We start from the raw sequence: 26,224 nt of genomic DNA, 5'->3' as shown, positions 1-26,224 counted from the left end.
TATGGTTATCATTATTTTGAAGGTATAGAGTAAAACCTGCAATTAAAACAACAAGATATCAGAATATATTATTGTAGTAAAAAAGTAATTTAAGATACTATTTTTTCCGATCATTGCATCAAACTTCTTTTACTTAATATTATTGCATGTGTTTTAATGTAATCACTGGTAGATTGGGAGACCATGTGTCTACAGCTGATTGTAACTTCCGGCTTAGTATACTAGACAATACACATTATAGCATTGTTCATTCACCTGAACCGATACGATGTAGTTTATTTACCCACAGAAAAAAAGTTTGATGAAAGTGTAAGCCATACATAAGCCGACACCTTTCGACAGAACCTTTTTTCTGGTCCACAAAATTCACCTGTCTACAAACATATACAATATGCAAGAAATTATGACTTGTTTATTGTGGTGTGTTTAATAGTCATTTCAATATTACACAAATATAAAAAATAAAATCAGTCAATCTATAAATATCATCATACAACACATTGTATGTGATCAAAAGAAATCATTGGAACATTGGTTTGGTCTAATAAATTGCCATCGTCCATAGTTTACACTATTCGTCAGTAAATGATATTTCTGAATAAACAAGTACCTGTGTATCAGCATCTGTAGCGACTACTCTTTCAACAGACTGGCCTATTGTTGTGTTCTCTGGAATGACCCGGTTGTATTCTCTAGTGAAAAAGACGGGTGGGTTGGCATTGCGTATCACATTGATGATGACATAGGCTGGGTTGGGATTTGCTGGCCTGTTGGTTGGAAGGCCTTGGTCACGGACATCCACGATCATCTGAAACAAAGGAAAGTCACTGCGTCTGTACAATATGCAATACCATGTAACAACAGTGGACCTGAGTTTTGTAAACAACTACTGTGAAAGACAAATGTGGTTGTTAGATGCATTATTATGGTACCCACTGAATAAAGTTTTTACAGCTCGGTAACTCCAAAAGAAGTTTTAGTGGAACTCACATTAAATGCGCTGATAGCTTGGTTTTCTGCAGGAGATCTAATAAGGTAGATCTCACCCCGACTGTTGACAGCAAAGAACTGCTGAGCAGTGGCATCTCCCGTTATACTGTAAGACAGCTGATTGTGAGGGGGCTGTAACACAAAACACATTCAATGAGAAAATATCAAGTATAACAACAGAATCCTTACGTGATCACACAATACAAAAATAAAATGATAAAAAGAAAGAATGAAAAGATGTTTTTACTCTACCTGTCTGTCAGCATCAGTAGCCCTGATAGTAACAATGGCAGATCCCAAAGCACGATTCTCAAAGATGGTCTCAGTATAGTTCTGTTGATTCAGACTGGGTGCATTGAGGTTCTTGTTGACAGTAAGATCAATCTGCAAGTCAGCATACAGTCCACCGCCATCGGTTGCTCGAATACGAAGCTGTAGAGTACACATGTAGCAGGTACAGGACATGTTATCATTGTGATGCATATATTGCATCATTCTCAATACATGAAATGTAATCTTGAAACAGTTGAAGTTGTGATCCACTGAATTACTGAATACACAAACATGATAGAGAGAAGTGATCCTCAATACTTAGTTTTAATAATAGAAATATTTGTACATATTCCCTAACATACACTGCACCATAAATGTACATATTCCTGATCAGTTGTAGCACTACATATACCTTCATGCCAGATTTAGTATTGTCACTCTGCACAATAAGATGTTTCTTATGACACAACTTACAGTGAATGATCTATCAGTAGTTGACGACAGCAAGGCTCGGGTTTGAATTTCTCCACTAGCAGAGTTGACTTGGAAATAATCAATAGCAGGTCCATCACCACGCAGTGTGTAGGTCAGCACATTGAAGGGGCTCTGCAATAAGTCAAAGGGTACTGGTGGTCTCAGAGGATTTGGAAGCTTAACAAAACCATGTTAGTGTACATCTATTTCTTACAGATAAATGTAATTGTTCTATATGTGTTTAACACTCTAAAATAGATATTTCTCAAAACATATCTGAATTAGGATGACATTACATACTTTATGAGTGTGATATATTGAACATAAAAATGTATAACAAAGTACTCACAGCAGTGTCAGTATCAGTGGCAGTGGCTGTGATGACGGGAACGACCTGAGTGATGCTGTTCTCATCAATATTAGCCTGGAGAGTAGTGGGGTTGAACACAGGTGCCGTGTTCCTGATCACCGTTACTGTTATAGTGATAACTCCAGCTCGTTGTGGAGTTCCTTCATTGGTGCCTACGACGGTGACCTAAAACAATGTTACATACCGCTACACTGTAATTACTCTGATGAACTGAAACATGTAAAGGGATGACACTATTTGTATTGGTATATGAAAAACAAAACCAGTAACTAGGCCTCACCGTATATGTAGGTACACCAGGATCATCGGTGAATGGGTTGCTCAACACAAGTTGTCCTGTGGTGGGGTTGATAAAAAACAGTGGTCTGCCAGAGGTGGGTACCACACTGCCGATACTGAACATCACACGGCTGTTAGGGGTGTTCTGAAACATTTTAAAAAAATGCATGAGGAAACCAAAGTTAATACAGCATCCCAAAGTACAACATTCTAAAAATTTACAATCAACTGCCACACATAACATGCTTAACCAAGGTTCATAAAGATGTAAACACCAAAATCCAAGGCCTTTTTAAAGATTTTCAAGGCTGCCATTATTAAATCCAGCATGCTAAATATTAGTAAGACCTAAAGAGCAGTATGACCATCACACATTTTCAAAGAAGATTTATTTTTCACCCAACAAAAGAATAACTTAAGTCTGTCATGAATTCTTCAGGGTGTTTGTCACACAAATCTAACAATGGGATAAATCTCAATTAAACATCTTTGGTAGATATTCTTGTGCGCTTTAATATTTTGATTAACCAGTCAATTTGTACAAATTCAAGGCTTTTCAACGTAATTTTGTGATTTTCAAGGCTTTTCATGGTTGACACACACACAAAAATCAAGGCTTTTTAAGATGGACCTTAAAATTCAAAGCTTTTTCAAGCCTGTACGAAACCAGTTAACATTAAACGAAACCTTTGTGCATGCTCTACTTACCGGTGGGTCATTGTCCGCTGCATCAATGTCTACCAGCTGTTCACTGATAGCTAGATTCTCCAATACTGTGATAGCGTCAACACCATTGGTGGTTCTTAGCACTGGGGTAAAGTCATTTTGGTCCTGAAATACAGAATTTGAGTTTGGCAATTTTCTACTTATGTGGCATCAACAAGATCAACTATGTAACTAATATGTAAACAGATTTTTATAGTTTTTGAATAGAGAATCCATACTGACAATACAATTGTAAAAGTTACAATATCTACCTGAGGAATATTAGGTCCTGATCATCAATAAAATAGTGGCAACCAAAAAGTTCTACTTACAATAACACTGATGGTGACAGTGGCAGTGGATGACAGAGTGTTTGTGTTCACCCCATCAGATGTTGTCACGGTCAAAGTGTACAGGTTCTTAGTTTCGTAGTCTAGTGGTATGACAGTACTGATAACACCAGTTGATGGGTTGATGGAAAATGATTGGAACTCTCCGCCAGCAAACTGGTAGACAATGTTGTCTGTCTGGTCTGCATCAATTGCCTGAAAATCACAAACGTTTATGTTACACACCTGTTCATCTTGATGAATGCAACAATCATGTGGGAGGAAAGAGCCTTAAAAGTGAATACGTGGTCATTGAGGTCATGGAGCCATCTGGATTAACAAATATTTCATGAAATATCATGGTAATGGTGGAACAATTCAAGGTGTTCACAGATGGATGAATATATTTAAGCAAAGGAGAAATGATTCACAGTAGTAATTTACCGAAACTGTGAGGACAGATGTTCCGTTGAGGTTTTCTTGTATCGATCCTTCATAGTCAACGTTAACAAACAGTGGTATGCTGTCCTGTGTATCAATGACACTGACGACAACTGTTGCTACATTTGCCCTGGGTGAAGCCCCCGAGTCACTCGCCCTCACTGTGAACTCATGCTGTTTCTGGGTCTCAAAGTCCAGAGGAACAAGTGTAGTAATAGCACCAGTCTGACCATCAATACGGAAGCTGGGAAGAAACAAGACAATGACACAATTTTATCATTGAAAACTTCACAAATGTGCATTGAAATTAAACTGTTGAGGTGAGATGAAATGGGGTTTAACGTCACATTCAAGATGATTGTTCTTATATATGTGTCTGTTTGTCTGTCTGTCTTTGGTCCCCAAATATTTTCTTTAGTTTTTTTTATCACTGAATATCTTAACTAATAAACAAACTTAATCATCAATTTTGGAAAGGGAGTTTGACATTTTAACATATTTTGACACTACTTTTAAGAGTTCAATTTCAAATAAAACATGTTTTCAAAAAAAACGTAAAGTTCTTTTCATTATGCTCACTGATCCAACTTTATACACAGGTTAATGTTTTGGGTCATTTGATATCAAGGTACATAGTAAATGACAAAGAAAACAGGATGAGTCTCTACATTTCTCCACAATAAACAAATTTCAACACAGTATTTTTACATACAATGAATTTTGTCCAACCATGTCATATATGACAGTCGCCTGGGGTGTACCACTCTGGTCACCATCCACAGCCTGAAATCATAACAAACAATTCTATTGAAAATACCAAGCTGGAATAACTAGAATTCTAGATGTTTGGAATTGCATTAACATATGTAGAACAATCAGCCACTTCCACACCATAACCTGGCCTGACATAATAACAAGAACAATACTAGCTGGTATAACTGGAATTCTGTATGTTTGGCATTGCATTAACATATGTAGAACAATCAATCACTTCCACACCTTAAAGTGGCTTGACATTAAGAAGAACAATACTATAGCCACTAAGAAATACCTACAGCAACATTTCCCACTGTAGCAGGGGGTGTTTGAGCCTCCTGGACATTGAAGATGTATCTATTATTGATACTGTTGAGGAAGACTGGGGAGTTGTCGTTGACATCGGTGACAATGACTCTCAACACAGTGGATGCTGGCTGTAACAGTAACATGTTCCCACATTCAAGTCATGCTTCATTTAAGTGAATTTGCTCATAATTGTAAGAGACATGATACAGTTCTGCACATAGTCATGTGTACATAGTAACTTATCTTAATTTGGAAGTGGCACTTACAGAAGATCCGAGATCCGCAGCAGTGATGGTGAGGTTGTACTCTGGTACTGTCTCTCGATCAAGTGGCACACGGTTGCTCACAATGCCATTACTGAAAAAGAACATCAACCTCATTATCAAACCTGTGACAATATCAATACCAATGGCAAATATCTGATGCTATCATTACTATTGTTGAACCTCTGGAGCTGTGAAACCAGTGGTTATCATTTGATTCTACAAATACAACTTGTTTCATGTGATACTATCTGCACTATTGGACATTCTACAAATACAACTTGTCTTCATGTGATACTATCTGCACTATTGGACATTCTACAAATACAACTTGTCTTCATGTGATACCATCTGCACTATTGGACATTCTACAAATACAACTTGTCTTCATGAGATACTATCTGCACTATTGGACATTCTACAAATACAACTTGTCTTCATGAGATACCATCTGCACTATTGGACATTCTACAAATACAACTTGTCTTCATGTGATACTATCTGCAGTATTGGACATTCTACAAATACAACTTGTCTTCATGCGATGCCATCTACACTATTGGACATTCTACAAATACAACTTGTCTTCATGTGATACTATCTGCACTACTGGACATTCTACAAATACAACTTGTCTTCATGTGATACTATCTGCACTATTGGACATTCTACAAATACAACTTGTCTTCATGTGATACTATCTGCACTATTGGACATTCTACAAATACAACTTGTCTTCATGTGATACCATCTGCACTATTGGACATTCTACAAATACAACTTGTCTTCATGTGATACCATCTGCACTATTGGACATTCTACAAATACAACTTGTCTTCATGTGATACTATCTGCACTATTGGACATTCTACAAATACAACTTGTCTTCATGTGATACTATCTGCACTATTGGACATTCTACAAATACAACTTGTCTTCATGAGATTCTATCTGCACTATTGGACATTCTACAAATACAACTTGTCTTCATGTGATACTATCTGCACTATTGGACATTCTACAAATACAACTTGTCTTCATGTGATACTATCTACACTATTGGACATTCTACAAATACAACTTGTCTTCATGTGATACTATCTGCACTTTTGGACATTCTACAAATACAACTTGTCTTCATGTGATACTATCTGCACTTTTGGACATTCTACAAATACAACTTGTTTTCATGTGATACTATCTGCAGTATTGGACATTCTACAAATACAACTTGTCTTCATGTGATACTATCTACACTATTGGACATTCTACAAATACAACTTGTCTTCATGTGATACTATCTGCACTTTTGGACATTCTACAAATACAACTTGTTTTCATGTGATACTATCTGCAGTATTGGACATTCTACAAATACAACTTGTCTTCATGTGATACTATCTGCACTATTGGACATTCTACAAATACAACTTGTCTTCATGTGATACTATCTGCACTATTGGACATTCTACAAATACAACTTGTCTTCATGTGATACTATCTACACTATTGGACATTCTACAAATACAACTTGTCTTCATGTGATACTATCTGCACTTTTGGACATTCTACAAATACAACTTGTTTTCATGTGATACTATCTGCAGTATTGGACATTCTACAAATACAACTTGTCTTCATGTGATACTATCTGCACTTTTGGACATTCTACAAATACAACTTGTTTTCATGTGATACTATCTGCACTATTGGACATTCTACAAATAAAACTTGTCTTCATGAGATACTATCTGCAGTATTGGACATTCTACAAATACAACTTGTCTTCATGTGATACCATCTACACTATTGAACATACTCCTTAAAAACAGTACCTAGAACACTTCCTAACTTTTAACATTGCTGTTCCAAAAGCAATGTCAAAATTTCAAATAGAAAAGAAATGACAAAAACTCACTTGTTTATAGAGAATGTATTGCCATTATTTCCATTAATAATGGAAAATGTAAGAGGCTGATTATCTGGATCTGTAGCCTGCAAAAGATGTCATCAAAATTGTCTAAACATTCCTCAGAATGATCAACATGAATAGTAAAAGAAATTACTAATCTAACATTATCTTTGTTTTCACATCATAAGAAAAGTCTAAACATTAAAATGTGTTCCACTGCTCAGTAGAATATCCTCTAATCACCTAATCTCCCTGCATTGTCTCTCATAACTATGAAATATCAACATTCTTGTCACAAATTCAATATTTCCATGAGTGCACTATATACAATAATATTACTAATAAATATGATTCAATAAATCCAAATAAAATAAGTAAATACTGCAAACAGTATTAATCATAAAAAAACATAAAAAAATAGGTTCTGAAGGAAAGCACTTTATCCTTACAATTTAAGAAGCACGAAATTAATGATCAACTATTACTATAAATGTCATCCACAGAGTCAACAAACCGGTATAGTGAAGATATCCCTGTTAGCATCAATGCCTTCACTGACATAGACTGTGTACAGTCCTGCTGGAATCTGGGGGTCTTTGTTGCCAGAGGATGTTACTGTGACATAGACAGGTACTGAGGCACTGCAACAAGGACAATAACAGTCAAAACAATCACAGAAGGGAACTGGACAAGTTTATCAAAAGGCAAATAATCTGTTTCACAAGAACCTCAATACATTAAAACATTGATTTCATGATTTGGTTGAAATTAACAGCAATCAAACTTAGGCCAATCTTGTGACAGCTGACCTTAGTGGCATGATTGGAATCAAACACTGACATATGCAAAGCTTTAATACAATTTGGTTCATATCTATAGAACATATAGCCTTTTTAAATTTTGCCAATTATATAACGCAAATATGCCATTAATAATGCAGGTCCTTCATGCCTAGTGGATAAACAATAGATTGGATTAACAATAACAGAAGAAAAATATCTCACTCATAGTTCAACTACAATCATTTGGTTTATTCTATTAAATTATTCCTTTTCCATGAAACTGGAAAAATAAATACATAAAAATAATTTCTGAATATGAAATCACTTCCGAAGTGACTGACCAGTAAACTTATACAGGTTCTCACTAATACATTAAAAGCAGACAGGATGCAATTTTCTAATATTATTTTTACTAATCAGCGTTAGAAACTGGCACTAGTCCTATAGTCCTTGCCAAACTGCCCAATGGTAAAGGTATCATAAGGACTAGTAGAAATTTTCCCTTTTTAAGGGTTTTCCTATATGTTATCATTATAAGGACTAGCGGACGAAAACTGTTAGTTTCTAACCCTGCTAATCAAAATCAAATCAATCAAAAACATAAAGTCAAGTACCTCCTTTTTGGTACAGTGCTGTCAGTAGCATTGACAATGATCGTGTACTCCTCACCAAGTCCAACCACGGCCCGAAGAAGCAACTGTCCATTGGTACTACTTATCGTAAACTTGCCAGCACCTCCGGTAGAGACGCTCTGAATCTCATACGTAATACTTGTGTCCACTGAGTCACGGTCCTGGGCTTGTACCTACAGGAGTAAATCAGCAACCAATCATGTCTCTGTCAATCCCCAGCTTGATGTTAAAGAGCAATGAAGTATATTTTCATCTATTCTTCAAGCAATAATTTGAAATTGGTGCACCACTGCCCTGCTTTCATTTGCTTTCAACATGAAAGTATATCAGTTGAGGGTAAAGCAAGTGGTCCAACACACTTCTGTAAAGTCACCTTATATGACTCATCAATAGCTGGATTCACTCTTAATGCTAAAGATACAATATCCTTATTACAAACAAGTGATGACGTACCTGGGCAATAAATTCTCCAGCTCCTTGTGTGTAGTCCCCTTCAGGCAAAGATCTACTGTACGGGATTCCAACAAAGAATGGAGTGTTGTCATTGATGTCCACAACATTGACTGTCAGGCTGATGCTTCCTGAGCGCTGCTGTGTGGTGTCCTGCTCCCGCACAATCACCTAAACAGAAACAAATTATGGCATACCATCAGAAGCAAATCACAAACTATGCAAATAAATAAGCTAAGCAGTATCAGATTTCACTAGAGATATATATAAACTTAGATGTAATGTTCACCACATATTTCTGCATTGTTAAAAGTGAAAAGTGTTAGTGTTAGGAGTTCCTTGATCTCTTCTCACGGCGACTGCTACTCACATTAAATGTGTACTGTTGCACAGACTCATAATCCAAGTTTCCAGCTGTTACTCGGATGAAACCATCGTTATCCACAAAGAATGGACTTGACGGTGTAACTTCATATGTATACCTCTGGGGGGTGTCTCCAGCAGCCTGAAACAATAGGACACAAAGAAAGGTTTATGGTCTGCATAACCTCCTCCATATCAACATTTTATTTGCCAGTGTACAGTATGTGTGACATAAAACTGTTTATCCATCAACTTATTATATTATGTTCATCCCATCGGGATTTCCAAGTAGAATTTGCCTCAGAAAAGGTGACTAAAGTTAAACAGGTTGTGAGGGTTGGTGACCTGGTTAATTGAGTGTCATTGCATCCCAGCAGCATTGGACTTTACTCATGATATCAACTACTGGTTTGACTGATCCAAACCCGATTATTGATAAGTCACTGTGACGTAACTGGAACATTGATGATTGCAGCATTAGACAATATTTATTCACTCATTCACTCACTCACTCACTCACTCACTCACTCACTCACTCACAATATCTTGATCTGTATCACATTTAATCTTTCAACTTACAATATCTGCATCTGTAACTACAAGCTTTAGAGGATTTTGAAGCGGCTGGTCTTTGACAAAAGCTCGGGCCAGAGCATCTTCTCGGATGTACCCAATCGGAGAGCCGATGGATGTTGACACAGAGGGAGGGTTATTGTTTGCTTGGGCCACAGTCAGATACACAACAGCACGGTTGTATCGCGCATTGGCAGAGGATTCCCGTGCCTGGGAAACAAAATCCAAGGTTAGGGTAACAATGCCTTCATGTATATAGGTGTAGTTCCATGTGTAAGAAAATATTTTCTTTGCCCTAAGACACCAGTGAATCAACAAAGAAGCAAACATCTGGATCCTGGATAGCATACTTCTAAACAATAAACAAGTCATTAAGAGATTATGTTAACAAATATTAAAACAGTTTCAAGATGAATTCTAAAAACAGACACAATTGTCAATCAAATCGAAGTCCCACTTGTTTCCAGGAGAATTTCAATAACAGGATCTAGGAACAGGGACATGATTCTTGGTTCTCTTCCCTATGTTCACACCTGAGAACTTCAAGTCAAATGGTCATAAGAGTACCATGCAGTCTATGAATACAAGTTAACATGAACTTTTTACGTCATGTGCATATAACAAGTATAATGACATTGAGTTGAAGGAAAGTTCAGTTAGTTCTGAACTCTTACCCGAATGATGACTCTCAGATCTCTAACTTGACTTCTGTCAATGGCTGCTACCAACTGAAGCCGTGCTCTGTAGGTGCTGGTACCTGAGATTTGCTCACTTGTCACTTGAAATCTATTCTCATATCCACGAGGTTCAGCTGACGAAAAAAACATGTCTCTTGTATTATTTCAGTTTTGAACTAACACTGATAGAAACAGGGCAAAAAGTGCACAGGGATCACAAATACCCCTGACTTTGACTCCCAACATATTTCTAAGTTCAAAACATGAAAAAGCAATATTTTCTCAGAAAATCAACTTATCGAACTCAGACTTGGCACTACACCTCTCCTACTGGTAAAGAAACTGTATCCCTGATTTGAAAAAAATCATGCAGAAATTTTCAAGTTATAGGTTGCACAAATGTTGAAGTTAAAAAAAATTTAAAATGTCAAAACATGAAAAAAATCAAGTTTTCTCAGAAAATACACATACACATCTCCTGTTGGTATAGAAAGTGTTCCTTAGATTTGAAAAGAATCCATAGAGCAGTTCTCAAGTTACAGGTCACACAAGTCTTGAAGTAAAACAAACATTCTGTTCAAAACTTGCAAAAATTAATATTTTCAAATACACAAACTTTGCACTGTACCTCTTCTAAAAGTATGGAGGCTGTACCCTAAATGTGTAAAGAATTCATAGCATAGTTTTCAAGTAATAAGTTGTACACAAAGGGATGGACGGAATTCCTTGGTATAGCTGTATAAGAAACTTGTTGCAACAGTACTCATTCTTTTTATCATAGCTTTGATGTTTCTGAAATTATTAGACTATAGATTAACTTAGCATCATGTGTATTTTCAAGTGCGTCTTTGAATGCTTTTTCAGTTATATCAAACCCATGAAGATGCAAGTTAGAATGGGTCTTTAGCAACCCATGCTTGTCGTAAGAGGCGACTAACGAGATCAGGTGGTCAGACTGGCTGACTTAGTTGATGTATGTCATCGTATCCCAATTGTGTCAATCGATGCTCATGATATCAATCACATATTTTGCTTGGTATTTTGCTGATAAACCAATGATCAACATCAGTAAGATTCTGTGAATAGTAGCCATTATCATAGAACCCTGGCACACTCAGAAAGGCAATTCTTCACAGCATTATTGGACCGGTTTCCCCCTGCCACTTATAAATTAGGAATTGAGATAGAAGGAAAGTACCCTTTTTAACAAATTTGTAAGATTGTGATGTTTGGATGTTTATAAAATGGTCACTGGTATTCATGTGTAGGTGACGGAATACTCACTCAGTTCCACTGTGAAGGTAATGGGGCTGTTGAGAGTGTCCTGATCCCTGGCCTGGATGTTGATGGCAACATTGGGGTTGGAAGCAGGAATTGGAAATACAGAAATCTCGCCAAGCTGGAACACAGATTACGATGTTTATCATCACTGATCTCACACATTTTCCATAAAGTTATCTGAAGCAGTGTTTCCTGAAGATATCCCTCAAAATATATGACGAATATAAAATAAACTCAATATTCAACAGCTCCTCCCCCTGAATCTAGGCCCCTGTGTAGAAATTAGCACTGGCCCGCAAGCCCAGACCAGTTTTGTTAATGTTAAAGATATCCTGAGGGCTAGTAGAATTTTCAAACATTTTTGGGGGTACTGCTATATGTTGTCACTATTCGGGCTAGTAGAAATCCTATATTTTATTTTTTTTCTACCCTCGCTACGCATTAGTATCAATGTGTTTCTTCCTGGTGTAAATCAGTCCCTCATTAATCACATCAAATCAGACATTTTCGTCAAATATATCCCTATGCAACATGTCTTCGAGCCTCACCTTTTTTGAGCCCCTTAACAATATGTAACCATGTGCTTAATGAAGCAATCAAGGTAGATGGTTAAAAGCCCACTGAACACACTGAAGTGTTTGTCACTTGTCGCTAAAGTTATGCCACAAATCATGTTTCTTGAGGTAAGAGATTCACTAAGTAATGAAAACATACATCAAAACTAACTTTTTCTCTCATGCACATTTTAAACAAACTTGAACTGATGATGATTTTGTAAGCACTAATAATGCATTTGACTGTAATGGAGGGGCTGGAAATCATGTGACGGTAACAAGATGGCCCCTGACTGACTCGTCTCACTCCATGAGGCATTATCACTCTAAAATTAACAAGACATGGATGGTTATTTGACCATCCAAGTGCTAACAGAAATACATGTTCTCAAAGCTAAGACCTAATTTAAGTGTATCCAGATTATAAGACATGTAATCAGATAATACTTCTAAGGGCTCGAAAACCCATAGCACGAGGATACTTGAATTTGAACCAATGTCAACAAAAGATAACTTGGTATTTCAGACAGACTTACCGACTGTCCCGATACGATGGATGCTGAGTAGGATGGGTTGAAACATTTATTTGCAGTATCAGTGTAACATGTTGGATATTCAAAGATGGGCTTCTGGTCATCTCCATCTGTTATTGTGATGTTCAGGGTGGTTGTACTGCTTCTTTGAACCTCTGGTGGTACAGCAGAATCCTACAGGAAGAAAGAAATTGTTGACATGTATTTTGTAGACATGATCAAAAGAACATTGCTACGAACAGCTTCATTAAGACATCTTAGATAAATTGCAATTTATATCACATTCTATGCTGCATACGTACCCTTGCTCTGATTGACAGGACGTAGTTGGTGTTTCCAGCTGCATTCATGACCTCGAAATCCAGAGTATTTTTGACTGTCACATATCCCAAGGATGGGATATCAATGGCAAATTTATCTGATCCTGCACTCTGAAAGAGAAAGTCATACTAACTATTATTGATTGCTCCAACAGACATCTTATTTGTTTGAAAAAGACTTATATAAATTAAAACCATACAAACAAAGTTAAATAGAATGATTATGAAGTTTTGCTTTCCTTTACACTGCTGTATAAGAACATGAGTAATGTAGAAAGCAACTCTTACAGAAAGAATATCAAACACAATGTTCTTGTTGAAATCGAAGTCCAAGTCCGTGGCTGTAATATCTCGAAACACTGTTGTACCAATTGGAGTAAGCTGAAACAAAGACAGAATTCTGATTAAGGCAAGAGGGAAATTAACTTTAAAAGTGTACTAGATTAAATAGTGATAACATTTGAACATTCCACAAAATCATAATTGGGAAAAACGATAAACTTGAGACAAGCTTGATTTAAGGTTTGTGGGCAAGTGTAATGTCCATGCTTTATGTCACATTTGCTAGCAATTGCAGGTGACTTTACAGCAATTAAAGCCCCCAAATAAGGGATCCAGCCACTAATGCCTACGCCCACTTTTGCCTACAGTTACTATTGCCTTCACAAAAATAAAGCTGATAAAGCTGATAATGCCTACACAATGAAAACAACATACCAATGCTAGGAATGGACTCTTCCAATATTAGATTTCTTTGAAATCAGCAAATATCTGCTGGTGTATACTATAAGAACTAATGCAATGATGCAGAAATCATAAATTATTACTGTAAGTGTTATGGCAATGTGAAATAAAAAGTGACTTCATACAATTTTCTGTCTTTGTCGCCTATAGGCATTATTCCACTAAAGTGGACTTGTCCAGTTAGAGGTTGGGTAGCACTGATAGCAGGTGTCGCTGAAAATCACTGGTGCATGACTTTGTTTATTGTAGACTGTAGGTAGGCATTAGTGGATGTAGGCATTAGTGGACGCCGCCCAAATAAGAGTGTCCTATCTAGTTTTTATTATCTCTCTCTATCTACTAGGTATTATCAACTTACCTCATTGACAGAGACAGCATAGGGAGCCTTACTGAACACTGGACTGTTGTCGTTGACATCCAAAATCTGAACCCTCAGCAAGATGAAAAAAGCCTAAGAAGACAAAAATGACAATTAAAACCTGTATGATATTCATAATTTGCCACAGGTCTTGATGACATATGCACCTGCCTGAAGGACAGTAATTGCAATTTTAAATCCATAAAGCATTCTTAAAAATTAATTATCTTGAGACAGAAATGAAAAATCATCTGCCTATCATAGAATAAAATAAAAGACAGTCCCTTACACCAGACATTTGGGAATGAAACATAATCTTGTAAACTGGGATTCTGTATCATCAACAGTATCATTTTCAATATACCTGCTTTATATGACCTGAAGACAAATGTACCAAATGTATGTTGTATTACATGATGGCTAAGCTCAACTGTATGCAATGATACTGATCTACTAATATCTAAATATGCACTACTCTAAATGTTTCAAAATAATGAAAGTCATTTTCAAAAGATCAAATTTTATGTATTTGTGTCCTTGATAAACATTTAAGACCATTATACCCAAAAACATTATGGATAAAACACATTAAAAGAAAGAAAATCTCTGTTGGATAAAATCATCTAATTCTTAAACTAAAACAAAAGATAAAAAAGAACAAAAACATATGCATCAACCTGATTAATCACATTAATGACACATGGGTTGAAAAGAAAATCTCATAACGATCTAAAGGAACATGTCCTGCAAATAGCAAGACTGCTGAGCCATGTAGCTTTTTGTTAACAAGTGTCATATCAGATGCAAAAACATCCGTGACATTAACTTACACAGATTCAGCAACAATAGCAAAGTAAGACACTCCAAACTGTTTTAATAAAAGTAATGCAAATTGAAAATATTAGTAAGCATTAAATCCAAAGATTCAAACTTGTCCATTATGTGATCCAAAGGAAATGGTGAAAAATGAAAAAGAAAATTATGTTCTGTGAGTCTAGTAGCCTGAGCTTGTATTTCAGTATCATTTTAGCAGTTGTTTTTTTTACATCTACCATTGCAACATGAACTTATTTAAGACCTATTGGTCTTCATAAGTTGATTTTTTCTTTGCTAATGTGCTTAAAAAAATATATTGTCTGAGACAAATATAAGATGGATAAGATTTGATGTTAACTCTTGAAAACAACAAAAACAAAAACGAATGTAACTATATCAAAAGTAAGTCTTTTGTCAATCAAATACAAATTTAAAAAAAGATATTTGTTCACACTTCCAAAGCTAGGCCCATATGTAAAACAAGAACAAAAGGCGATCTGGTCTTACAAGACAAGGCATCAATGGAGGGCTAAACATGCTAAAGTTGTGACTAAATCAAGTGATGTGAATGTTTTCTAAGTAAGATGAGTGGGAATGAAAATCTCACGAGAAATGAAATTAACATGCCTGGCAAATAGCAATACTGCTGGTATTAGATGGTAGTAAATTCATGACATTAGCTAGGACTAATTCAACAGGTTCAGGTTCAGCTAAAAATAATAGAAAACCTAGAAACATGCTAAACTGGTTCAATAAAAGTAATGAAAACTGAAAAATATTAGTAAGCATCAGTTAAAAAAAAATACATACTTGTCCATTCTGTGATTCAAAGGAAAAGAGATGTCATATAATCTGTAATCACCTGGTAATTACTTTTTCTACATAATCTTCTTGGACATCGCATAAATTTAAGTGGACAAAAGTAATTTTCGATTCAAATACCTGAAACAAGAAACTACCTTCTAAACACTTTCTCAACTGTATCGAAAACCCAAAAACATACAGCTATCAGCAATAACGGCAACAGTAACTGTGAGCGCCATATGATATGTACCATATTCTTAGGAGTAATAATAGTGAACATTGTGAGTGAATAGTTTAAGATATTGTCATCAGTATTCCAGCTATATAATGACAGCCTGTAAATAATTAAGTCTGGGATGCGCAAAACAGTGGTTAATGGCATGAGCAACTATCCATGCAGTCAGGGTATGAATGACACATAACAGCGCAGGTTACATAATATAAAACCACCCAATTTTCATTCTGGTTGGCTCTTTCAGCAAGCGTGGGATAGTGAGGAAAGTATTCTGCTTCACAGTCCCCATAAGGTTATGAATAATAATATTGAAGTCAGATGTCAAAGACGTATAACATGGTATAACATAAAATTACACCATACATGTCAACATCTGCACACTGATGCTGTAACTGGCCAAACTGTCACTGGTCAAGAATCTGTTGAAATTGAGTGGTATGAGAACTAAGTAGTCATACAAGGCAAGTATGAAAAAGGGTATGTAGAATTCATCCCATTACATATGTCCAAGTCTGTCAGAGGTCTGGATAGCATGTAGTAAGCATGTGTAAAGTTGGTCAGTCAGCATCATAATGATCATATTGCCAGATTAGTATACATATGCATTCTACTAATACATACAAAACATTGATAGGTTCTTATGGGTTATCCTACCAACCCTAAAAAGCCACACTGAATGTTAAAGAAATTCTGCATTGTCAATATACCAAACATGCTGAAGACGATTGTCAACATGGTCAATAATACCCACAATTGTTTTTAATGATTTTCAGTAACCATGGTAACTAGCATATGTATACTGTTGGAAAGAAATAAGGGAACCCTAAGAAATTAATTACATTAAAGGATATTGCAGAAGAATATGTACAAATCTCCTGTCATCAACAACAGGGTTCACAAATAGATTTTTATGAAAAATAAATGCTCCCCTAATTTCAGTATTTCCATCAGTATATTTTACATACCAACATGTAAACAAAGTTAATTCCACGCTTTGTAAAATCATTGTAGTTGACCTAAAAGTAATATCCCAATTACCTCAGCAAGCAACCATTATTCAACTTCCTGGTACAAACATCAGTGTGTTAGTTACTCTTGTCATCGTCAAGGGGCAAGATGAATGTAGGAAAAGAGTTAGCATGCTAAATTTGGATCTGCTAAGAGATAATAATAGTTTGGCATAATCATCACTGAAAGTGAGTTGATGCAGCTTTAACGACAAAAAAAATATACTGAACTAAACAAGTTAGGGATCATGAATATTTGTTGGAATATCTTTTAGTAGTGAAGATTGAGCACACAATTTCAGAAAGATATCCCAAAAATATTCATAATCCCTAACTTTTTTTGTTCGGTATACTTCTGCCATCAGCATGATGAGTAAACAAGCCCCTTCAACCGTGTTGACAACTTCAATTTCTGTGTTTGGACAAGCTATGGAAATTCTGAAAAGTATGTTTCCCAAAGTACATGTACATAAAAACATAGGCATTTCATCCACACATATCTTCAAAAAACCATCACTTGTGAACAAGTTATGTCTAGTTTTTTATCATCTTAAGAATGATTTCTCCTTATCTTTTTCATGTCTGTATGAAATGTTCTGCCTAACTATCTCATCATGAATTGCAATCTAATCCTAACCACAGAAGTCATACTGGCCAAGAAATTATGTTTACAAGGATTGGTATGGCCCTACCTATCATGGCTATGCAGTGTTTGAAATTGAGCATAAAGCTCAAAGGGTCCTTGTCATTATCCTGATATTAAATATGTCATGTATGTTTGGGGTACATGTGAACATGCTTATATGCATTCTTACATTTGACCAATTTCCTGTGCTAACTTATTCAAACAATGATTATGTACACGTTTTATATCTCAGTGTAATTGTACGTTTTGATATATTTGTTTCAAATGATAGTATATGATAAGACTCTCTCTGTCTCTCTCTCTCTCTATTGAAGCAAACATCAAGGACCCCAGAATCCCCTTCATTACGAACACTGCTATGTTCTCATGGTCTATATCATGCAGCAACTGTACCATAACAGCAAACAGTAAGTCCTAATTGCCCATGGAAGCTAGCCTCATTCCTCCCAATGCAATTACAGACACAGGGTGACAACATGCAACCCTCATGCCCATGCCCTACATACTACTCACTGCGTCAGGATTTGCAAAAAGACCAAGTGGTGTGTACCGCTAAACAAACAATAGGACTTCTACTCCACAAATCTAATAAGCAAAGCCCAAGTTTTTATATACAAAAAGCAGATAGACACATAAGCAACTACTCAGAACCAACAAAAGCTACAATCAAAGTTGTTTGATGTATGGCAGCATTGTGTAGATGAACAGTGAAGGTAGTTATGACAGAGGCAAGTAAAACAGTGCAAATATTCATAGTCAGGTGCAGAATACCGACTATATCAAACTGTAAATGCTAATGTCAAGGTCATATGAAGACACAAGTGTTGAAGTCTTGAAGAAGGCGTCAAAATTGTCCAGGTCACACGAAGAATGTGTCACCATCAATGACAAGGTCCTATGAAGACATGGTCAACATCAGATGTCATTGTCATGACAACAGTATCAGCATCAATATTGAGGTTGGCTAGTCAGTGCCAGTAATACTTGGTTTCAATGTTATGTCAGAAAGATACTATCAACATAACTGTCAAGTTTGGTATCAACGATGATGTCAGGAAAGAAGTGAGGAAGACAGCAAGAAAACTTATAAAGAGGTTGTGTGAAAATATCATGAAGGTCTTGAAGATTGTGTCAAGGCTAAAGGTGATTTATATTTGACAATGTGAATATCTATGTAGGTTGGGAGAAAATGTCATCATCAATGGAGAGGGTAGGATGACTTTGTCAAACAAATTCTGAAGTGTAGAAGACAGTTTATCAACCTACATATAGGTCAGGATGACAATGTCAAAGCAAATAGAGAAATACATTGCAGAAATGTCGGTTATTAATTCATCATTGAATTCATGACTTAAACAAAAAGCAACAACACTTAGGACTACTTACAGTGTTTATGGTGAGGTCTGTACACTGGAGGGTATACTCAAACACAGTATTGTCATCAAGTGAATCTGGACGATCACCCTAAAAAATCAATATTGTATTTAACACCTGATCCTGTTCCCCAAAGCAATGTAATTTCTAAAACTATGAAAACTATCACAAATTCATGTTGAAATATTGACGTTTCTGAACTAATATCCCAATCTCATTAAAATCATATCTTAGTTCTCGCTATCGCTAAACAAAGATCTGAGGACATCCCATTACGGGTCACGTCAGAACGACCTTTCATCCAACCAATCAAAGCGTCACTTACCAGATCGTGAAAGTGACAATCAGAATGTGTTTTCTCATCATGCAACCTTGAAAACGTTAACACAGGGTATTCCAAACGGCAGTTATGGCTCATACGACTGATTCTGTCAAAATTATTGTCTGTCTCTCACTTCCGTGGGTCAAACATTTGAACGGAGGAGGCGTTGCACAGTACATTGGAAGTACTGTCATAAAATCTCAACCATATATTAGACATTCCGGAATGTTCGTTTGTTAAGTTTTCAAACTTTTAATCGAGAACTGTTCCAACATATTTTTCATGGAAGTCGCCAGGTTGAAACGAGTGCCGTAAAGCTCAAGAAAGCTGCTTCCTAATTGGCTGATGTCGACTTCTTGTTTGTCACTTCAGTGATCGGTCTAAGTTCGCGAAAGGTCGTTCTGACGTGACCCGTAATGGGATGTCCTCAGATCTTTGTTAAGAGGCAGCTAGAACTCAGATCTGATTTTAATGAGATTGCTAATATCCCAGTGACAAACAGAGACAAGGAACGGAAACAATGTTAGCATTAATTCTTAATGTGGACTTAGAGAATGTTTTACTTGAAATTTCTTGAGATAGGTCCATGATAATCATATGATTTACTGTCTTAAAGTCACTAGTACATGTAGTAATAACAGAAAGATTAAACATGCTATCGACTGACCAATATATATTGCATAAACAACAGTATGCATCAGTTTAGGAAACACACAAGTGCCAGGTGTAATTTAGAACATACATCTCTGTTAATGGGCTTCTTGAGTCTCAGGAACCATTCCCTTCCAGTTAAGCTGCCACTTCGGACGCCAGACTCCAGATCAAAGTACTCCCCAGGAGGAAGCTTAGCAGCAGTATTGGAATCAAACTGAAGCCCAATACTATTTGTATTGCCTGCCAAGCTGAGTCCAGCTCTGTATTCTGTTGGTGAAGCTAAAACGAAAACCATCTTTGTTACCTCATGTCCCTCATCTTACTGGGCTATTTTCTGCTCTCGTACATATTTATGAAGTACAGTCAACATTTCTCATTCATTCTGTAAGGAAGTAGTGCTTCTCTGTAAGTATTAGAGGTGAAACGATGCAGCAAGGTCACAATACAATATGTACCGCAATACACACAGTTACATCAAATCGTGTGGAAATGTTTTGACTATAAGTGTTTCGGAGCAGGTTTCAAAGGAAAGGCTAGCTGTAGACACATGTTCTTAGCGGGTATTTTTAGTGTTGAACTTGAAATGCATATGACAACACATTTTGCAATATTTGACTGACAAAAAACCCTGGAGGTCATTAAATGAGTTGCTAGTAACATTAGCAAACGTTTCGTCTTTTATCGATATAGAAAAGTATGATGCACCCATTAGTGTAGCAAGGTTGCATATCCACTAAAAAATAAGAGTAAAATATGGGCATGTCATGTTAAACAAGCACACAATCATCTAATTATACCACTGGGTTTATCCAGACATACAACTTACCATCAATCGATGCCTGAGTATCTGATTCCTTTATAGACACGCTCAAAGTTCCAACAGCTGATGCATCTTGGCAAGTGTCTACAAACAAACAAAACACATGTCACCAAGATCATCAAGGTTACATCCACTTTCAAGGGGAGTTTTGGTTACACTTAAGCATGAACACAAAGTCTTCATAATCTTTTACAGAAATTGTGAATATATAATCTAATACCCTGTCAAAAATATCAATATCAATAAAATGAAACTTAAATGAAAATCGAGTCATATACACAAAATATCCAAGGCCTTATTTTTGTGCAGTCTCAAACAATTATATTGACATGTATTACATGAATGACCTTTACATTGTATTCCTTCTTGAACGAGTCTTTGGATATAAATATATAGAACATGATTACAATAGAAAGTTCATCTTTGAACATCATGAACACTGAAAATTGATTGAATTAAAAATAGATTGTTAAAAAATACACATTTGATTATACATGTTATAGGACCACTGCAATAACATTCCATGACATTCTCAGTACGAGATCATAGTAATCACCATGACACCATGCTTTATTGAACTTTGCATGCAAAAGGGGCAATTCAGAAAGTGTATTCAACAAAACAAATAGAAGACAGTAATATCAAATGTATGCATATCATGCCAATCCACAGGTTAAATGTACATGCTTGAACATGTTGAAACAGGTTTAATCCATGCATATTTGAACAACAGTAGACCAACAACATAAACATCAACCCAGATCCATCAATCTTTCATTACCAATATATAAGAAACACATCAGGCACATTCTTGAAATAATCTATCCATCATCCTCTGCAGGCAGCAAGATCTTCAAGATGCACATTATGTAGTCTTACAACTGCAAACTTTGTACGTTCCTTTAACATACCCATCTATACCAAGCATAGAAACCAAATCCATTGATCAGAAAATCAAAGTTTGGTGTACCTAAACCATTCATGGAACAATCCTTCTCATCTGACCCATCTGGACACTGTAAAATCCCATCACATATACAAAATCGAGCAACACAGGTGCCATCAGCACACAGGAATGTGTTGGGGTCATATAGACACTGGTACTCAGAAAAGTGCCCGAATATGTTGTGATCCAAGTTGTAGGCTGAGTTCCAAACATAGTCCAACTGGTGGGAAGAGCTGTCCACCAACGCCCAAGACTTGTCTAAATGTGAGATGCAAATGTCAGGAAGTCCTTCAATGCTTATCTCCTGTACACAAGCCTCGTAACTAAAATGTGTATCTAACATGTAAATATACACAATCAACATGACCATACAACATGCTACACAAACATATCAACACAACTAAATCGTACTGTCAAATGAGAATGAGAGGCAGATGAAATTCAACTTAAGTAAAAAAAGTAAAACCTGTTATGATTTTTTTTACGATCAGTTTCAACATAACTAAACTTTGCTACTAAAATGAGATTCATGCATGTCACAGTATGCAACTTTATATTATTTATTGTTATATTGCAATTATATGTGTGTACTGTACTATAGCCACCCAAAATGTTGTTTACTGAATGATTCTACTGTTTTCAATGCATTTTTAATTAAAAACTAACCCATTTATCAAAATGTGAAATTACCAAATACATGTACATTGATTCACCTATACCATCAGAGATAATGTTTACATCTACAATGATATTTACAGAGAGAAAGTCAAGCTAATTCAGAATGACAGATCTCATAAGTGTTGTGTTGCTGTTCTTGTTCCTCATATATACTGTTCAGATACAGTGTCACTTAATCAAGTTCTGATTTGTTACCCTGTGTACCATTGCAATGGTCAAAATTGCTGAGCAAAATGCTATTAACAGGTGTGTTCAGCATTGTTTAGTCATGTTGACAAAAAAATAAATCTGATTAAACAATTCTTTGATCTGAAAATAATTACAGTCATCTTCAAGTTAAAAACACAAAATATTAAGTATTTCAAGTACATTTCAAGTATCATTTCAAGCATTATCATATTAAAAAAACAGGTTATATGACGTAAAATTGTGGAAAATAAACTAAAATATAAACTTACTATGTGATGATTTAAAGGTTGTAAAAAACAATATAGACTAATGTTTGAGGATAAAATCCAGACCAAGTGCCAACACTAGAATCCGACATCCTTCTCTCCAAGTAAAATTCACTTCATTACTCAGTACTTCACGAAGCACTCACTTTCATATCTTTAGACTCTAATCTCAGTAGCTGCTCCAGGACAAACCTGATAAAACCAAGGTGTATAGAAGTACTGCACTGACATTCAATAGTATACTTACTGTAAAAACTGACTTGCTGTGTTGTTAGTTGTATACATGTCAGCAGCATTAGGACACAGGTCAGAATAACCTGTGCCGGCGCTGACGGCGTTGTCGCCATCTTGTGTGTCTCCCTTGGAGTTGAGGTTGTGGTAGCTGCAATAGATTTGAATATTAAAACCCCTGATCCTAATTCATTCTATGTCCTCTGGTAAATAAACCAATATTTGGATAAACTGAATTATGCATTAAGTAATGTTTTTATCCAATTCATGAAAGGGCTCTAAAAAGTAAAAGTAGTCATGCAATTTCTTACTCAAATTCACATCAGATAATTCTTTTTAATCCAACAAACACAAAGTAGCCCTAATCCTAAAATGCAATACATGTATTTTGTTTTACTCTTGAATTATCAAACTATATAAACATACTAAGGATAAAATGATATACATGTTACTAGTTATTAATGATTTCAAGAAAACACAAGGAAATGTGTGAGTACTGTGTATCATAACAGACATACAGCTAGTACAGTAAACATGTTAGCATTTCATTTTCACAACTTCGACAGAACTAATAAGAGCTACCAATGGTTACACAATTTCACACTACAGATTAACATTCAAAACAAGAATAATAAGACTAATGCCAAATTGACTTATAATTCTACTCAAACAGCAAGATAGTCATGACAGTTGTTTGTTGCATACAGAAAGAATTATCAGCTCTCCTATAACACTCATAATACAGTCTTTTCTCTTTCATATTTCAGACACATTTTTATCATATTGACAAATTTGGAAACATATTACATAAAATGTTAAAAGTTCAAGAACATGCTGTTATATACTCTGATAATAAGCAAGGTTTTCTTTTCATGAATGAATACTTGAAGCCCTGCCCTCTGGAGTGCATGAAGGCGTATCGTCGCGATGACAATAGCTAAACCAGCCTTCTAACTTGCCGAACAAGTTCTCTGTAGGGCTGGCTATATTCCACTCCCAGGCGACAGATTTAGACATGATAGAATAAACTGGGTCATGCTGGATAGGGGACAAATGTCTTCATAAAGCTGCTCAATGGTAAAGATAATGTTATAGTATCATTCCAGTACAATTAGCACCTAAATATTAATACTGATTATGTTCAAGAGATTAATGGCTAAAAAATTGGATAATGCTGACAAGCATGTTTGTTTCCAAGCAGTGACTAACTTTCAATGTTTAAAATATGCAAATCATTTATTCATCTAATTTTACATTAAGATTCAGGACAAGCTATGCAATATTAAGCAACTGCCTTATCTCTATATACACATACCATGTCAAATTCATGCACATTGCTCCATTTGAATGAAGTCTCCTTACATTGAATACAATAAAGTGACAACTAGAAAAGTACAATGACTTTTAAGGGAAGTTAATGTTTAAAGTTAGCACCAATACATATGAGACAAACATCTAACACCATGTACACAGTAGAGTCTGCACTATGGCATTACATAAAGAATACTGATAATGACAATATAGTCATAACACTTTATCAAATGCAAATAAGAATCTAAATACACTATCTATGAAATATAAAATATATCATTGGTATGTGTACCATTATCTTATCAATTAATGTAATTTAAAGGCAAATATTCATGCTAATAGTATAGCGAGCAAAACATTAAGTCAAAATTAAGATATATTTTCTTGTCATGTCCTGTTTGAAAATAATATATAATTCAATGAAAGAAACTAACAAGACCATCCCTCAGTTAAAATATTTGTCCATAGATTACACAAATTACCATCCTTAGCAGGAGACCCTGTTGTGTCTATAAAGCATTAAAAACCTTATCTTTGGCCACAAACATCCAACAAGTTTATACTCATATATTGTAAGATGTATTTCACCAGATAATCTGTTTGAAGTGGACTGCATTAGGTTTTTCTTAGAATGATGACAATCTATTTTCATATTGTCACATACAGTAGGCCTATTCATTAGCAAGAGACAGTTCATGAATGTGTTATTTTTTTCAGATTGTTACGTTTTGGGGAAATATCGATAAATATTTCATTAAAAAAACACATCAAAATCAACTGACTTCCCTCTTACGTTCCAAATAACATGTGGGAGTTTTATTATAACAGATGACACATTGGTCGCATGCAGTAACTCGCCTTGCCCATGCAACTAAATCAACACGACTGAAAAAAATCAATCACCTCAACTTCATATGTACAATCATCCATAAATCATTGTACTATGTCTATTGAATTATGTGAACAAATTAATCGAAGAGATTTTGACATTACAACGACAAATTATACCTGTGATTGAAACTAAAAACCCGTTCCTAACACTAACAAACACGCGTAACGTTGTACAGGGCGGTGACAGCAATTGCAGAGTCTTTTACAGCATTTCAGACGCTAATTCTGTATTTCACATATATACACTAGCACACAATATTCCTCACCTTTTCGAAATGTCCAATCCCTCCAATGATAAGTTAATCACAACCGGAGAGAAAGAATAACAGAAACACAGGTAAAGTGAATGTAACCGGCAGCTTTGCCACCACACCTTGTGAGACCCGTTATGATATGCTGTCGGATATATCCCATTGGTTTTCATAATACAAGGCTGCGCCGACCGGTTATTTTGGAATGCCTTCAATAGGCAGAGACGGTATACAGCAACTTGCAGAACCGGTTCGAGCACTGACGCAGCCATCTTTGAAAACATTGCCATGTGAAACAATATTAATAGCAACCAATCAAAACCGTTTTACTGCGTAAAGCTACGCGTCCATCTTCGTATCTTGTTATCGTACTGGCTCACTCTATGTTGGTGAGAGTGCTTCAGTCAACTGTCAA

General features: G+C 35.8%; 1 protein-coding gene across 2 annotated transcripts in view; it reads right to left on the bottom strand.

Moving 5' to 3' along the window:
- The window catches only part of LOC139467935 (uncharacterized), a 133,877-nt gene extending 107,916 nt beyond the window's left edge, over positions 1-25,961 (bottom strand). For both annotated transcript variants that reach the window (XM_071249527.1, XM_071249528.1), the window contains exons 1-29: positions 25,825-25,961; positions 23,373-23,507; positions 21,053-21,130; positions 20,315-20,505; positions 19,263-19,340; positions 14,369-14,461; positions 13,555-13,647; positions 13,249-13,377; positions 12,950-13,120; positions 11,863-11,977; positions 10,576-10,712; positions 9,908-10,111; positions 9,336-9,470; positions 8,969-9,136; positions 8,498-8,688; positions 7,616-7,742; positions 7,108-7,184; positions 5,193-5,283; positions 4,917-5,054; positions 4,574-4,644; positions 3,865-4,105; positions 3,424-3,636; positions 3,095-3,217; positions 2,388-2,531; positions 2,087-2,272; positions 1,738-1,869; positions 1,243-1,422; positions 991-1,122; positions 611-808 (exon numbers count right to left, since the gene is read on the bottom strand). In XM_071249527.1, the coding sequence (XP_071105628.1) occupies positions 611-808; positions 991-1,122; positions 1,243-1,422; positions 1,738-1,869; positions 2,087-2,272; positions 2,388-2,531; positions 3,095-3,217; positions 3,424-3,636; positions 3,865-4,105; positions 4,574-4,644; positions 4,917-5,054; positions 5,193-5,283; positions 7,108-7,184; positions 7,616-7,742; positions 8,498-8,688; positions 8,969-9,136; positions 9,336-9,470; positions 9,908-10,111; positions 10,576-10,712; positions 11,863-11,977; positions 12,950-13,120; positions 13,249-13,377; positions 13,555-13,647; positions 14,369-14,461; positions 19,263-19,340; positions 20,315-20,505; positions 21,053-21,130; positions 23,373-23,472 (3,936 nt within the window). In that variant the 5' untranslated portion in view covers positions 23,473-23,507; positions 25,825-25,961. The remainder of the gene's footprint in view (positions 1-610; positions 809-990; positions 1,123-1,242; positions 1,423-1,737; positions 1,870-2,086; positions 2,273-2,387; positions 2,532-3,094; positions 3,218-3,423; positions 3,637-3,864; positions 4,106-4,573; positions 4,645-4,916; positions 5,055-5,192; positions 5,284-7,107; positions 7,185-7,615; positions 7,743-8,497; positions 8,689-8,968; positions 9,137-9,335; positions 9,471-9,907; positions 10,112-10,575; positions 10,713-11,862; positions 11,978-12,949; positions 13,121-13,248; positions 13,378-13,554; positions 13,648-14,368; positions 14,462-19,262; positions 19,341-20,314; positions 20,506-21,052; positions 21,131-23,372; positions 23,508-25,824) is intronic.
- Positions 25,962-26,224: the final 263 nt, after the last annotated feature.

This window comes from Haliotis cracherodii, unplaced genomic scaffold (assembly GCF_022045235.1).
Source record: "Haliotis cracherodii isolate W230 unplaced genomic scaffold, xgHalCrac1.p SCAF_2, whole genome shotgun sequence".
Lineage (NCBI taxonomy): Eukaryota > Metazoa > Mollusca > Gastropoda > Lepetellida > Haliotidae > Haliotis > Haliotis cracherodii.
This window is presented reverse-complemented; position numbering and strand designations above follow the sequence as displayed.